The 14,852-nt window shown below is 45.5% G+C and overlaps 1 protein-coding gene across 1 annotated transcript in view; it reads left to right on the forward strand.

The window, feature by feature from the left end:
- The window catches only part of lef1 (lymphoid enhancer-binding factor 1), a 61,583-nt gene that overhangs the window by 31,640 nt on the left and 15,091 nt on the right, over positions 1-14,852 (forward strand). Inside the window, 6 exon segments of the mRNA XM_080760021.1 lie at positions 4,395-4,485; positions 6,511-6,630; positions 8,145-8,316; positions 9,514-9,621; positions 13,192-13,240; positions 14,080-14,122. Of these exon segments, the coding sequence (XP_080616147.1) occupies positions 4,395-4,485; positions 6,511-6,630; positions 8,145-8,316; positions 9,514-9,621; positions 13,192-13,240; positions 14,080-14,114 (575 nt within the window). The 3' untranslated portion in view covers positions 14,115-14,122.

Raw genomic sequence — 14,852 nt, forward strand, 5'->3', positions numbered from 1 at the left:
CTGAGATTAATTAAATTTAGTTGCTCAAACGGTTAAAAAAAAAGAAAAAACATGGTGAGTTCAGTTCGATGATATATAAAAATAAAAGACCCAAAAAGAAAGATGAATGACTTTTTTTTGCTTTGCTTGTGGTATAAATAAAAATCTGAAGGGCCCTAAAAATAAAAACATCACCTCAATGTGAAGCACAAAAGAAAGCCAAAGCTGAAGATGACAAGCAAAGATAGAATGTTAAAAATGATAACAGAAGCCAAATGACAGCCGAAATCTCATTTACACACGGTCAAAGTGAAGAAGGAAAAGAAAAAGTTGTATCTCACAGATGGGAACGGTTCATATGCAAAACTTGACATGAAACCTCAAAGTCCTCTCTTCTCATGAGACAAACTCTAGTCTGAACTGAAGGCATAACTGGATCATAGAAGTAGACCTAGTGAGCTTCTACTGTACTCATATTTCCCCAACGCCTTTATGTATAATTAAATTATTAGGTGAGCCGTGAAGCATTTGCAAACTATTGACCCTGTCTGTCTGCATCTTCAATCTATCAAGTCATAACTCAAGCCTGTGAATATCTGACATAATTACATACTGTATGGTGCAATTTGTTGTTCAAAATGAAGAATTTCACATTGTCATACATAAGTTCATAACTAATGGACATTCATCATAGAATGGTGATTGGTGAGACAGAGTGCATCACTTCCCTGTGTTGTTTTGTTGATGACATAAGATAATCATTTAAAATTATGTTTGCCATTTTGCGGCTTAACTATGCACACCTCTAAATTGCCCTTGTTAGTATACTATAGTGTTTGTATTTAATTATTTCGATAGGATACTAGAAAGAGAGGGAGTGGTGGAGGGCAGAGAGAAGGTAACACAGACACCCAGCTGGGGAGCTGCGGTGCCAATGCGGGACCCTGAGACCTTTCTATTTGACATAAATGTGTTTAAGTGACTGGAAAGAAATGGTAGCAAGAGGACATGCCATCTGACACACATGACATGCTTCATGAGCCGGGATTTCGAACCTATGTCATCCTCACAGCCAGTCCTGTGTCTGTGTGGTGAATTGTGCTGGGCGGCTGAGCCACCCAGGCACAACATGCATTTCCCAACATAGCCCGTTATGACAGCTTCCCAGAAGTGTGCCGTCTCTCTCCTCTCTCTGAGGAGCAGCATCAAGGCCATAACTCTGACAGCTCCAGAGGAACACTTTAGAAGAGCTTCTCAGAAAGCTGGAGTGGGCTTTGGCAGCCTCTTCACAAGCACGTGCACCCGCCCCCAACACACACACACACACACACACACACACACACACACACACACACACACACACACACACACACACACACACACCCCCAGGAGCGGGAGAGGGGAATGAGCAGACAGGATGATAATGGAGGTAAAAGGAGGTTGTAGTTCTGAGGGACTGGCTATAAATAACAATGTGAAATCCAACACAGGAGGGACACTGGAGGATTGGATGAAGGGAAATTAGGAAGTCGGAGGAAACGGCGCTCGCTCAGTGCATGGCGGAGATATTGAACTCATGAGACACATTCAGAGAAAACGGTTGAGACTGAAACGGGGAGGGACATAATTATTTTTAATGGTGAACTGAATTAAAAAAGATTTCTGCAGGTGTATGTACGTAAACACACACACACACACACACACACACACACACACACACACACACACACACACACAGTGATGAGCAAGATAAAAGACATCCCTTCATCCCTTGTCCATGTACTACTCTTTATGAAGTCATGCTCTCCATTTCAGAGTAATATTTATGTTGGTCTCGTCTGTCCTCAGGGATCCAGCATGTGAGCTGATGATAAACATTAGAGAGCAGAGAGAGGTCTCCAGAGGCTCTCTCTCCCTCTGTATTTGATCCTCGTACACACAGCCTATGGAACAGTGTACATATGAAAGAGTTGCTGTATATGAACTCCCTGGACACATTTCATAGCCGCCTCATAAAGGCTGAGCTCAAGTTGTTGCTGAAAAAAGTGTCTCTCTTTATCTCATTCCCTTTTTCACTCTTCATGGTATCTCCATCTCTCTCTGACCTCTCTCTCCCTTCCTCCCTCTCCACCCTTTCTTCTGACATCTCCTCTCCTTACTCTTCGAATTCCCCTTCCACTCTCCCTTCCTCCAATGCTGTCTTTCTCTGTCATCCATCTCTCTCTCTATCTCTCGCTCTCTCTCTCTCTCTCTCTCTCTATTCCCTGCCCTCTCTTTCTCTCGCTTTCACTTCACGCATTGACCAATTGCTGCCTTCCTCACTAGGATCAGGACTTTGATCTCCTCGTTAATTATGAAAAATCATCATGGATTTTCTCATTATGAGCTCTAAAATGCACCGGGCTGCAGCGCGGGCTGCAGCGCGGCATGCACCGAAGGTTGAAAGGGAACCATTTCAAGTCAACCTTTTTTATTTAAATACAATTCAAGCTTTCATTGTCAGAAGCTAGGTTAAATAACCCCACCCTTACTCGCCTACTCCCATTCACATCTTAACCTGCATCATCACTCCCTATACCTTCTCTCTCCCTCTGTCTGTTTGGGACGTTCCTTCCACCTACCCCTCCCTCACCTTGCCCCCTTCCCCTCCTGCCCTGAGGAGAGCCCTGAGGAGTGTGCTCTGGTGGATTAGTGGGCAGGAGGTGGTAGAGCTGTGCACGTTACACTGGCTTTGGAGATATAAGCCCCCTCCTTGCCCTGTATTTTGGAGGGGGGGTGTTAGGCTCTTTAGACCTCAACCCCAGAGAGAGAAAGAGAATGGAGAGAAAAGATAGAAGTGAAGAGAAGTGGAGAAAAGCCAGACTCCAACAGGGATTAGAAGATGGTGCTAATCTGGAGGCATTTGCCCTCTTTTCTTAGCCGTGCACGATGTGCTGAGATTGTGTGTGTGTGTGTGTGTGTGTGTGTGTGTGTGTGTGTGTGTGTGTGTGTGTGTGTGTGTGTGTGTGTGTGTGTGTGTGTGTGTGTGTGTGTGTGTGTGTGTGTGTGCGTGCGTGCGTGCGTGCGTGCGTGCGTGCGAGTGGGTGCGTGCGTGCGTGTGCTGTGCCTCACAGTCATGTACAGTATATTGCAGTGCATGTTTTTCAAGGTTTATATCACTGGTAGTACACAGAAAAATCCAGAGTGAGTTAAATGAACAGACATCCAATGTGATAGATTAGTATACCATAGATAAACAGTGTATTCTAGTTGAGGTGGAGAGGACCTCTAGTGGGATTTAAATCCTAGGCCCAGGATGAGCCTCATGTGGATCCACAGACGGATGGCCTTAACCACTTTAGGACTGAGACCAGATTCTACATGTCTTTTAAATCATGAGAGTTTTCTGAAAAACCTATGTTTCTATGTCAGTGGTTCTCAAACTATTTCATGTCAAGGACCCCCAGAATTATATGTATTTGGCCAATCTGAAAATATGTTGTTCCAGGGACCCCTCCAGAAGGAAAGATTTAGTTAAAAACGTACACTCTGAAAGAATATATTCAAAGATTTGCGCCTCATTTTCAAGATTTTTCAAAAATAGCAGATCTACAAGCTCGTAGCTTTGAGCTTGTAGATCTGCTATTTTTCAATAGCTAAAGTATAACATAATGGTTAAGACATCAAAAGGGGTTCCCATCCTGAATTGGTTAACCACTTTAGCATCATGACGACGAGATACTGTCAAATTATATTCAGCCTTCACTGCATTCATGCACGCCGTCTGCCTCGCGTCCCTGTTGCATTATAAAGTCTTCTGCTTCATGAACCAGGGAGTCTTTGCCCTTGACTCATGGTAGGATTGATAGGAGATGGAGAGGAGCTTAGCCATGGAGGCACAGTGACAGTCAGTCAGTCAATCCGCCCTACAGGGAGAGCCACAGCCCCTGCCACACAACGAGGGCCTTAATTAACCAGGGATCAGCTTAAGGCACACGCACGCACTGGGAGGAGCAGCTCAGATTGGGGTAATATGGTGATTTTGTGTCAGTTGATAATGGAGAGGTCAAGACACACGCTCAAGAACCCACTGATACATTGTCCTTGATTTGTGTTGAAGTTTATTCATTGAGTTGTTGTTTTTTGACTGCGATCATCTGCTTTTTTATTTGGTTTTCTTTTGAGCTGACATGATTTGAGATGAGGACCGCTGGAATTCCTTTATCTCTGCTGCATGTATTGGTGATTTATTTTCATCTTTCTGTGTTATCAATCATTGTTGAATACATTTTGCAGCAGTGCCCTGCAGTTTTGAAAATGGGGTTAAAAGTGCATCACTGTCACTGTAGTGTATATACTTCACAGTCGCACAATTTCAGTCTACCACTTTCTACAGTACTTTCATGTGTCTAATTATCGTGGTTGTGTGACTACAGGTATGCAGAGGCATCACCAAGGGCCCGACATGACTAACTTCTACTCCCTGTCACCTGGAGGTGTCGGACAGATCACCCCACCGTTGGGCTGGTGAGTCACGCTCACACACACACACACACACACACACACACACACGTGCATACCCACAATCAATCACAAATGTGCATTCAATTATCTCAATTATCATCAATAACAGAGAGAGAGATATAGTGCTGCACTGTTGCCTGCTAATGAGATAGGGTGGGGAAGGGGGAGAGGGGAGTTGCACCACTCAGTTCACGCAGGTGTGATTTTTTTAACAATTTATTTCAAGACAATAGACAATCACAATCCAACACATAACAGAACAAGACAAAACCACAGCACAAAAGGCAAAAATAAAAAATAAAAGACAATAAGATTCAAAACAAATTTGTTTCTCCATTAGCAATTGCCGATGTGCTTTTCATCCCACCATACAGTCCACATAACACAAGTCCTTCATCCTATACGAAGCAGACAGGCTTGTGAATCCTCTTCACAGTTACTCCACTGCCCTAGTGTCCTTTCCAAATCACTGTGCTTTTTAAATAGACAATAAAGGGAACCTATATGTCATATCCCCCGTTTTCCTTCAATAAAGACAAAGTCTTCCATATAGACAGACATAATATAGACAGCTCTTTTAACCATTTACCAGTATTTGGTCTGTCAATTTAGTTTTAAGTATCCCTGGCTAATAAGCCGAAATATAACATTATTCTTGCCCTCTACAACTATAATAAATAACTGAACCTTAAATATTTCATATAAATAGTTAATATTTCACTCAATAGGGAAAACTCCTGCAAGTTGATGATGCCATTTGCCCATGCCATGTGTGGGCCCCGCCCCCGGCCCACAAGCTGGGTGCCCTAGTATATACTATAAACCATAAGAAGAGAGATTGCCACCATCACCATTCATTCATTCCTCCACCGGTGCTGCAGCCTGCTGCTCTGACCACAGGCCTCCTCTGTGTGTGCCCAGCACATGTCAAAGCCATCAGCACATGGCGTGGCCCTGCATAACCATATGGCTGCTTTCCTCGCCTTCAAATGTTTCTGCAAGTACTTGTCTCTCCCCCGACCGCACGGCACATGAAGCTATATGAAGAGTGTTTCGTTCCACCATGAGTCTTATACTGTATATACTTTTTTTTTTACTACTGACTTTGTCAGTAAAAAATCTCAGTTTTCCCTTCTACAATTTCTCGCCATCATTCTTTCTTTCTCTCCGTGTCTCTATCTTTAGCCTATTCTCTACCCCAACCCCTGCTTTATCTCTCTTTTCTCCCTGCCTTCCTCTCTCTCTCTCTCTCTCTCTCTCTCTCTCTCTCTCTGCTCAGTGCTACTATAGACAGTGCTTTAGGCATGCTGTGAGTGATGCCAGATGTCAGGTGTGGGATCAGACCGGGAATCAAACCCCAGATGCTCCCCTCCTGGGCTTCCTCCAATGCACCCCCCCTTCCCATCCTCCCGATCAAATACCCATGAACCGGAATACCTGTAATAGCTTTGACATTTTCACAAGGCAACCTTCCACCAGCACCCATTGATTACTTATATTGTCTTCGAGTCGGTACAATTTCGGGGGTAATTTTCAGGACATCAGTGACGTGTACAGAAGCACCGGTGTTGCATGGTGGGAATGGGCTTAACTAAATCAGTGCTCCATTAAGTTAGTCACCAGTGAGCACTAATGGAAGTCCTCAGAGAGACTTGCATTCAACCCACAGTCTCCCACAGGGGAACCGCAAAGCAATGACACAATCTACACAATCATCTTTTCCCTTCCTTCTGTTGTGGCTGAAATGTCATGCCGAGCATTACCGTGCACACTGATTTGTCTGTACTGTACATACGTGTGTGTGTGTGTGTGTGTGTGTGTGCGTGCGTGTGTCCTTGTTGGACTGTGTGCAACATGTGATGTTCATCATCAATGCTTCTGCCTTGTTTCTATTTCTGGTGGTAGCGACAAATATGACGCACACACATCAAATGCGCATTCTTTTCTTTCTTTCTTTAGTCTCTCTCCCTGTGTGTTTCTCTCTCTGTTATTAATCAAAGTATACACTGCGTGCTGCTGTTGTTGCAGGTTTTCTCACCATATGGTCCCTGGCCCCCCAGGGCCCCACGCCACAGGGATCCCACACCCCGCCATCGTCAATCCGCAGGTCAAACACGAGCCGCAACACGAAACTGACCTGATGAACATGTGAGTCCCCCAAACAGTGGCCCTGCTCTGTTACCACCACAGAGACACACGCACACACACACACACACACACACACACACACACACACACACACACACACACACACACACACACACACTTGAAAAAGTAATCCGCAAGTAGGTCCATGATGGAGAGCGCAGAAAACGTCCAAGTCACTTGTCCCTGGTATAATCCACAGGTATACAGGTCCAAGGAAAGGTCTGAGGCCAGCACAGATGTACCACCACACAGGCACACATATACTGTAATCGTAACCCCAAAGACGTACCTCTATACTGTAGATACATATGTATCTCCACAGACATGTACACATACCTCCCCAGACACAGCACACACTTCCAGGTATTTGTGCACCCAAGCACAGTAACGGCAGTATGTCCCACCTTGGCAGGGCTTCGCTGTACAAGCCCCCAGCCAGAGTTCCCTTGTTCAACTTCTGTTGATGTGAGTAGATAAGCAGCACAGGGGCCATGCGGCAGTGATAAGAGGGCCCACGCTTCATTTAGCCTCAGGCATCACGACACACTTAGCCAGCTACCGATACAGGTTCTAGATTGGCTGCCCGGACTAGACGACTTCACAAATTCACCCCCTCCCCCCCTGGAGTGGAGAAATGCTCTGAGTGCCTGGAAGTGGTTATCACCAATATTTCCATTATGCATGGCCAGCTGTGTTCTGTTAGGTTGTGTTGGTATACAAATGATTATTCAGTAGTAAGCTAGTGAATAATAGCTCCAAACTCTGTGCATGAGTGTGTGTGGATGTTATGTGGACTCGGAGACACTTGTTCTACTGCCTCAGCCATCATCTAGTGCTGACAACTCATCATATAATTATATGAACATATCTCTCAAATCCTAAGAAAACGGAGTCTGTGCATGTTGCTGCATATGCATGTGTGCGTGTATGTGAGCTGTGCACATTTTTGTCCTAAGCGATTGCCAATGCGTTGTGGAGGGAAACCGTTTGGTTGCCATTACTGGTGAAGTAATCTCTGTGCTTGAAAGCGTGCGACCGTACGTCCAACTGCACATGATTAAAGGACCGGGGCCAGGCTCCGTGGCGTGGCAGCACCCCTCGCACGCAGCCTTGCCATTGGCTCAGAGCTACCAGACCCTTGCCGCTCCCTACTGCCACCATAGCGCCACAACAGACACCCCACCACCACTCCCCTCCCCGTTTCCCTCCTCCTGCCTTTGTCCTCTATTCTGCCTTAGTGCTGTGGATAATTCTCTCTTGCACGTTATCCCGTAGACCACAAATTAGAATATTGTATCTTGCCACAAAACTCTTGCCTGTCAACGAGTCACGAGTCTATTCCTTTTGTAATTTATGACTTTGAAGAGATAGCACGTTTATTTTGTTATCTTATTGATGGCACAAAAGTGCAGCAGCAACATGTGGTAATAAAAAAGAAAATAAAAAAGAGCACATTTGTATTATTTTCTGCCTGGTCTTTACCTCCATCCCGGTTGTGTTTTTTGGTATTATTGCTTCAACAGGAAACCCCAACATGAACAGAGAAAGGAGCAGGAGCCGAAGAGACCGCACATCAAGAAACCGCTCAACGCCTTCATGCTCTACATGAAAGAGATGCGCGCCAACGTGGTGGCAGAGTGCACGCTGAAGGAGAGCGCCGCCATCAACCAGATCCTCGGACGAAGGGTAGGCGGCGCATTGTCCTCCTTTATCCTGATTGATCTTTTTTTTTACGGAATATGATAAAATCATGGGGCGGGGAGTGTAAAATAAATACAGAAAGATCACGGCCGAACATTCTAATCTAATGCGTGAGGAGGCCATGAGTTTTCCATGACTTTTTGTCATTTATTTTTTATGTTTACTTTATGTGAAAGTGAAATATCCCTTTATGGGTCGTGTAGAAGCCGCTGCCCCCCATCTTTTTTCAGGGCTACGTTAGAGTGATCATGTTTAAAGCTCAACCACAGGGCATCATGCTGCATGGCCTGGTCAGTCAGTCAGTGCTCAAAGACAAAGTCATGGCTTTGTGGCGTGTCACCCCCTCTCTCCATCCTCTCTCCGTCTCCATTGTCTAGTAATGATGCAGTAATTCCTCAGAAATAGCTTGGGGGATCGCTGACCTCTTTGATCCCTACTTGAAGTAGATGGCCAAGAGGTCCCGGCCTTACAGAGATTTGTCACAAGACATCAGTTGGTCTTAAAAATACCCCCCCCCCCAAAAAAGAAAAGAAAAGAAAACAACAACACATCTGTTCTATTACCATGGACGTTCTTTGATGGACCGGCAATAATCATTGTCATCATAACTATCACCGTAGCGATGTAACTCTCCTCTGTTACCAGTTACAGACTCAGCCTAGCAGTCTTATTGACGTTCAGTCAAATTGGATTTAATAAAATATGCCTGGATGATGGCATGGTTGGAAATGACAAAATTTGTTCCTTTTGAGGATTGGGGGGAGAGAAGTGGAACCACAGAGCCCATGTTAAAAGCCTTAACGAACAGAGCTGGCGGCGGAGGCCGCCAGCCACAGCAAAGCCCCAGTTTCTGCGGCATGCATAGGGTAATGGCTCACTGACATAGGCTGTATAAAAAAGTGCAGCTAAATTGGAACCAGTGTTTAGATATGAAATCAGTTTCTTTTTTCTTCTTGCTCTTTGACTCTTGTGCATGTTAATCCCTTCAGTGCGTTTGTCTCCCCTTGGTTTTTTCCCCCTCACACTTTTTATTATTATTTTTTTTTTAACACAGATCATTTGGAAGTCAAAAACACACACGTCCTGTTGGAGGGGAACATGAAAGTGCATGCCAGTAATTGACTGTGTGCTGTTCTTGTCTTATTCTTTTCTTTTTTCTAATCTCCCTTGTACTGAAAACAGTGGCATGCTTTATCTCGGGAAGAGCAAGCTAAGTATTACGAGTTAGCCCGCAAGGAAAGGCAGCTCCACATGCAACTCTACCCCGGCTGGTCCGCCCGAGACAATTATGTAAGTACCAATAGCAGACTGGCAGTGTGAAAGAGAGCTGTGTATGTGTTGATCTCATATTGCTTGATCTCTTTGTCTGCTATTGTTGGCATTTGTGTATGTGTTCTGTTTATGTACTGTATGTCTTTGTGTGTGTGCATATGCGCGTGTGCCTCTTTGTCTGTTGGTGTATGTGTGTGAATTTATGTCGGTCAAATTATTTCTTTGTCTGCACGCCCCGTTCTTAAAATGGCCGAACAATAGTTCCAATACTAATTCATGCTAGCCTGATCTGTGCTAATGGCCCCCGTGTTGGAGGCTCTTTTGTCTCAGCTTAATGTGTAATTCATCACTGCACACATTTTCTCTGTCCATGTTGTCATCGACACCATAATGGAGCGCAGCACCATGCCACATTATTGGTGCAGGGCGAAAAGAGAAAAGTGCCCGTAATGCTTATGCTAGTCTTTGATGTGCTGTAATATCAGTTCAGAGCTTTTAGAAAAATGTGAGATTGATCCATTCCATAGTGTCAGAAAATTACCATGGCAGAATGACACATTTGTATAGTTTGATTTAAAAATCTATACTAACACAATTCTGTGAGTGCTGTGCATGTGTCCATGTGTGTTTATGTTTATCATTGCATTTGCGTGTGTGAGGCAGTGTATGTGTACATGCTTGTAACTGTTGAGAGCATACAAACGGAACCAAATGGACCCTCACGGGTCAGACTCTGGATTTCAAAGTGTAATAGTGTATGGGAACACAGTTGGTAGATGCCGTCTGGTAATCAGAAGGCCCCTAACAGTTAACCCATGACCATCTGAGTAGAAATCAGTTGGGTGAAGCTGAAAACTGAATTTCCCTCCATGGGATTCATAAAGGTCTACTGTACATTATAGCAGCTGTGTGTGTGTGTGTGTGTGTGTGTGTGTGTGTGTGTGTGTGTGTGTGTGTGTGTGTGTGTGTGTGTGTGTGTGTGTGTGTGTGTGTGTGTGTGTGTGTGTGTGTGTGTGTGTGTGTGTGTGTGTGTGTGTGTGTGTGTGTGTGTGTGTGTGTGTGTGTGTGTGTGTGTGTGTGTGTGTGTGTGTGTGTGTGAGGCGTATGTAAGAAACTATGAATGCCTGCCCTTTTTACCGAAAAATGTGTGGCTCCAGCACTCACGTTCACTCCACCACCACCCACGTGCTTTGTGGTGTTTATCTGCCTCCCCTCGGACAGCCAGCAGCATCTCTCCCTCCTTCTATACCTCTGACCAATCTGCTGCCAGAACCCGCCACGCACCGGGAGGAGGGGGCTTCACCAACTCTCCTCATCTTATTACTCTTACTATGAAAAACCGGAAATAGCCGATGTACAACGCATTGCAGATTATTTTCACTATTTTCACTATCTTTTTAAAATCTAGAAAGAATGTAAAACATTATATAGGTATGCCTGGTTGAAAGTGGTTAACTAAGTATACAGGCCAACTTCAAAAGAGAGTGGTGCGTCATATACATAACATATCCCTGTCTGCACCCCATGCTCTCTTTCTCTCACATCCTCTCCGTCATCCTCTCCTTTCTTTCTCCTTGTTCTGTGTCCCCCAATCTCCTCTCCATCACCCACTCTCCCTGGTCTCCCATCTCATCTCCCTTCTCCTCTCTCCTCTCCATCACCCACTCTCCCTGGTCTCCCATCTCATCTCCCTTCTCCTCTCTCCTCTCCATCACCCACTCTCCCTGGTCTCCCACCTCATCTCCCTTCTCCTCTCTCCTCTCCATCACCCACTCTCCCTGGTCTCCCATCTCATCTCCCTTCTCCTCTCTCCTCTCCATCACCCACTCTCCCTGGTCTCCCATCTCATCTCCCTTCTCCTCTCTCCTCTCCATCACCCACTCTCCCTGGTCTCCCACCTCATCTCCCTTCTCCTCTCTCCTCTCCATCACCCACTCTCCCTGGTCTCCCACCTCATCTCCCTTCTCCTCTCTCCTCTCCATCACCCACTCTCCCTGGTCTCCCACCTCATCTCCCTTCTCCTCTCTCCTCTCCATCACCCACTCTCCCTGGTCTCCCACCTCATCTCCCTTCTCCTCTCTCCTCTCCATCACCCACTCTCCCTGGTCTCCCATCTCATCTCCCTTCTCCTCTCTCCTCTCCATCACCCACTCTCCCTGGTCTCCCATCTCATCTCCCTTCTCCTCTCTCCTCTCAATCACCCACACTCCCTGGTCTCCCATCTCATCTCCCTTCTCCTCTCTCCTCTCAATCACCCACACTCCCTGGTCTCCCATCTCATCTCCCTTCTCCTCTCCATCACCCACACTCCCTGGTCTCCCATCTCATCTCCCTTCTCCTCTCTCCTCTCCATCACCCACACTCCCTGGTCTCCCATCTCATCTCCCTTCTCCTCTCCATCACCCACACTCCCTGGTCTCCCATCTCATCTCCCTTATCCTCTCTCCTCTCCATCACCCACTCTCCCTGGTCTCCCATCTCACTCTCCTTCTCCTTCTCCACTCTCTTTTCCTCTCCCCGTCTGCCACAGTGGTGGAAGGCAGATTAGCCCATGAATAAGTGGATTAGCAGACTTTGCAGTGGGAAACCAAACGTGCTTCTCATATTTGACTAGAGCGACTGTTAACGGCGCTATCTGTACCTATAGTCTCACCCCCAGGGATTTAACATAAGCTATAAAATCCATACACACTTCTCTTTAACACACACCACCACCACCAGTGAGGAGGAAAATATTATGCCCGTCATTGCCAGAGTGTTGAGAGTGTGTTTTATTTAAATTGATCTTCTTATTAATGTTTGCTGTGAAGAAAATGTAACGCTTGGCAGGGGATCATTTGGGTAGTACAGTAGTTAAACGTGTCTTTGTAGAACATAAAAGTGTGGTAATAATAATACAGTGGTGAAAATATATATATTTTTTAAACGCACTTTTTGACACAGTATTAGTTGCACAAGCTCTTTGACAACATAATTACAAAGCTTGTTGCATGATGACACCTATCTTGAGCACCTAAATAGTAGTAACATGCATGCCATGCAAACACAGGTTTGAGGTAGCTCTGGTCCATAGCTCTAATGCGTTTCATTTAGAGCTATGTTACTCTCGACTTCCGCCGCTCGCATGAATGCAGACCAGCCTCGCGTCTTTAGTATAAATAAAAAGAACGTTTTTGCTACTCACCAAAACAAAGGCGGGTTGTGTCATTAGAAAGCCTACTTTCACTACTTTTCTGCATTCATGCGAGCCCCGGAAGTCGAGAGTAACATAGCTCAAAATGCAACGCATTAGAGCTATGGACCAGAGCTAGGTTTGAGGATACATTTTAGTAAGGACATGGACAAGATCTCCAAGATCCCAAAAGTCTGATGTTTTTGAAGAGGTCTGAATGTACCAGGTTACTTGGTACACCTCCCTCCTCTCTGCGTGACGATTGGCTGCTGGGTCAGAGTCTGGAGGATGCTGGTTGGCTGCCTGTTCGGGGGATGAGTGAACATGGCAAAACAAGCAGCAGGAACTATGAGAGTGGTCTAGTGAGGGTGAGTGCTGGAGCCACACTTTAAAAGTATCCCCTGGATATTTTCTAGGGAAAGAAGAAGAAACGGAAGAGGGAGAAGATCCAGGAGCCGGCTGCAGGTAACCACACCTCCTCCTCTCTCTCTTCCTTTCACATTCTATCTCTGTCTCTTCATCATCAGCGCTAGGAGCCGGCTGCAGGTAACCACACCTCCTCCTCTCTCTCTTCCTTTCACATTCTTTCTCTGTCTCTTTTTTTGAGGTGATTGCCATCAGCGCTCACTGGCTGTCAGTCACAGACTTCTCTTGTGTTTGTTCATATTCACCCTAACACACGCCTGCCACGTATACGTTTATGAAAAACGCCTATCCCAATCTAATCTCTCATTAACTTCTTTGTAGACTGACACACTGACGACAGAAAACGGGCACGCTTCACTTTTGATAAGATCACATGTGCACATAAAACACACACAGACACACACATAATATGCCAAATTGACTCAATAGCCACAGTCCTAGTAGCTTGTTTGTCTACAACGGCCATGCAGTCACCATTGTCACTCAACCAGCATTCTCATGACACCCTTCCTCAAACCTTCCATCCATTTATATAGTACTTTCATCTCATCATATCCCTTTTGGTCAACACATTACACCTACTTTAGGATTAGTCTGTCCGTCTTCCTTGGCTACCTGTCTGTTATGGGGCTTTGCACTCTATTTGCCTGGCTATCATAACCCAGTGTCTCTTTCTGCTGACCCTACCATTTTAGCCCCCCTCTCTCTCAATACTGCAGACTTTAATCCATTCTGTGTAGAAGTCCTATAAGTTCAGACATAAGAATAATAAATACATGGTAATAATAGCTTAGTTGCAATGCTTAGGTCAAAAGGACAGGCTTAAATTTCTATGCCGTCCTGACTCGACAAAGTGTTAAAGATGTAATCTTCTGCAGGTACAGGCCAGAGAATGAAAACGGCGTACATCTGAGCAAAATGGTAAGACAAACCCCTATCCCCCTCTGTCCACTCCTCCTGCTAAACTCTATCCCTGTCTGATGCTGTTCAATCCATGTCAAGTTTTATTTTAACTGGTAAACACTGAGTGGAGAGAGAGTGTGCACTCACAGACTAATCCTAAAAGCAGGTCCACCCTAACCTCGCCATAGCCATTGTGTGACCTGTGTGTCCAGGGCTGTGAAGAGGGATTGTGCTCTGTGTGTGTTTGTCTGCTCAAAGGGGCCCAACACTGTGTGTGTGTGTGTGTGTGTGTGTGTGTGTGTGTGTGTGTGTGTGCGTGCGTGCGTGCGTGCGTGCGTGCGTGCGTGCGTGCGTGCGTGCGTGCGTGCGTGCGTGCGTGCGTGCGTGCGTGCGTGCGTGCGTGCGTGCGTGCGTGCGTGTGTGTGTGTGTGTGTGCGTGCGTGCGTGCGTGCGTGCGTGCGTGCGTGCGGGCGGGCGAGTTTGACAGTAGTCAATCTTTCATGAGCAAAATGCTCATGAAACATTTCTTCCTTTTTTCCTTTTGGAGTAGGTGGACTGGACTCTGGGTGAAATGCAATTTTTTTGCATAATGTTCTTTTATTTATTTGTATTTTTTATTCAAGCTCCATTTGTATTTTTCAGGAAAGGGATGGAAGAGCAAATTAAAACAAGGATAGAATCAAATAGATGAAATGTTCCTTGTACTGTATGAGTAGAGTGGAAAACATATACAGTTACAGTACGCTTA

The sequence above is a fragment of the Protomyctophum bolini genome, assembly GCF_963924005.1.
Source record: "Protomyctophum bolini genome assembly, chromosome: 3".
Lineage (NCBI taxonomy): Eukaryota > Metazoa > Chordata > Actinopteri > Myctophiformes > Myctophidae > Protomyctophum > Protomyctophum bolini.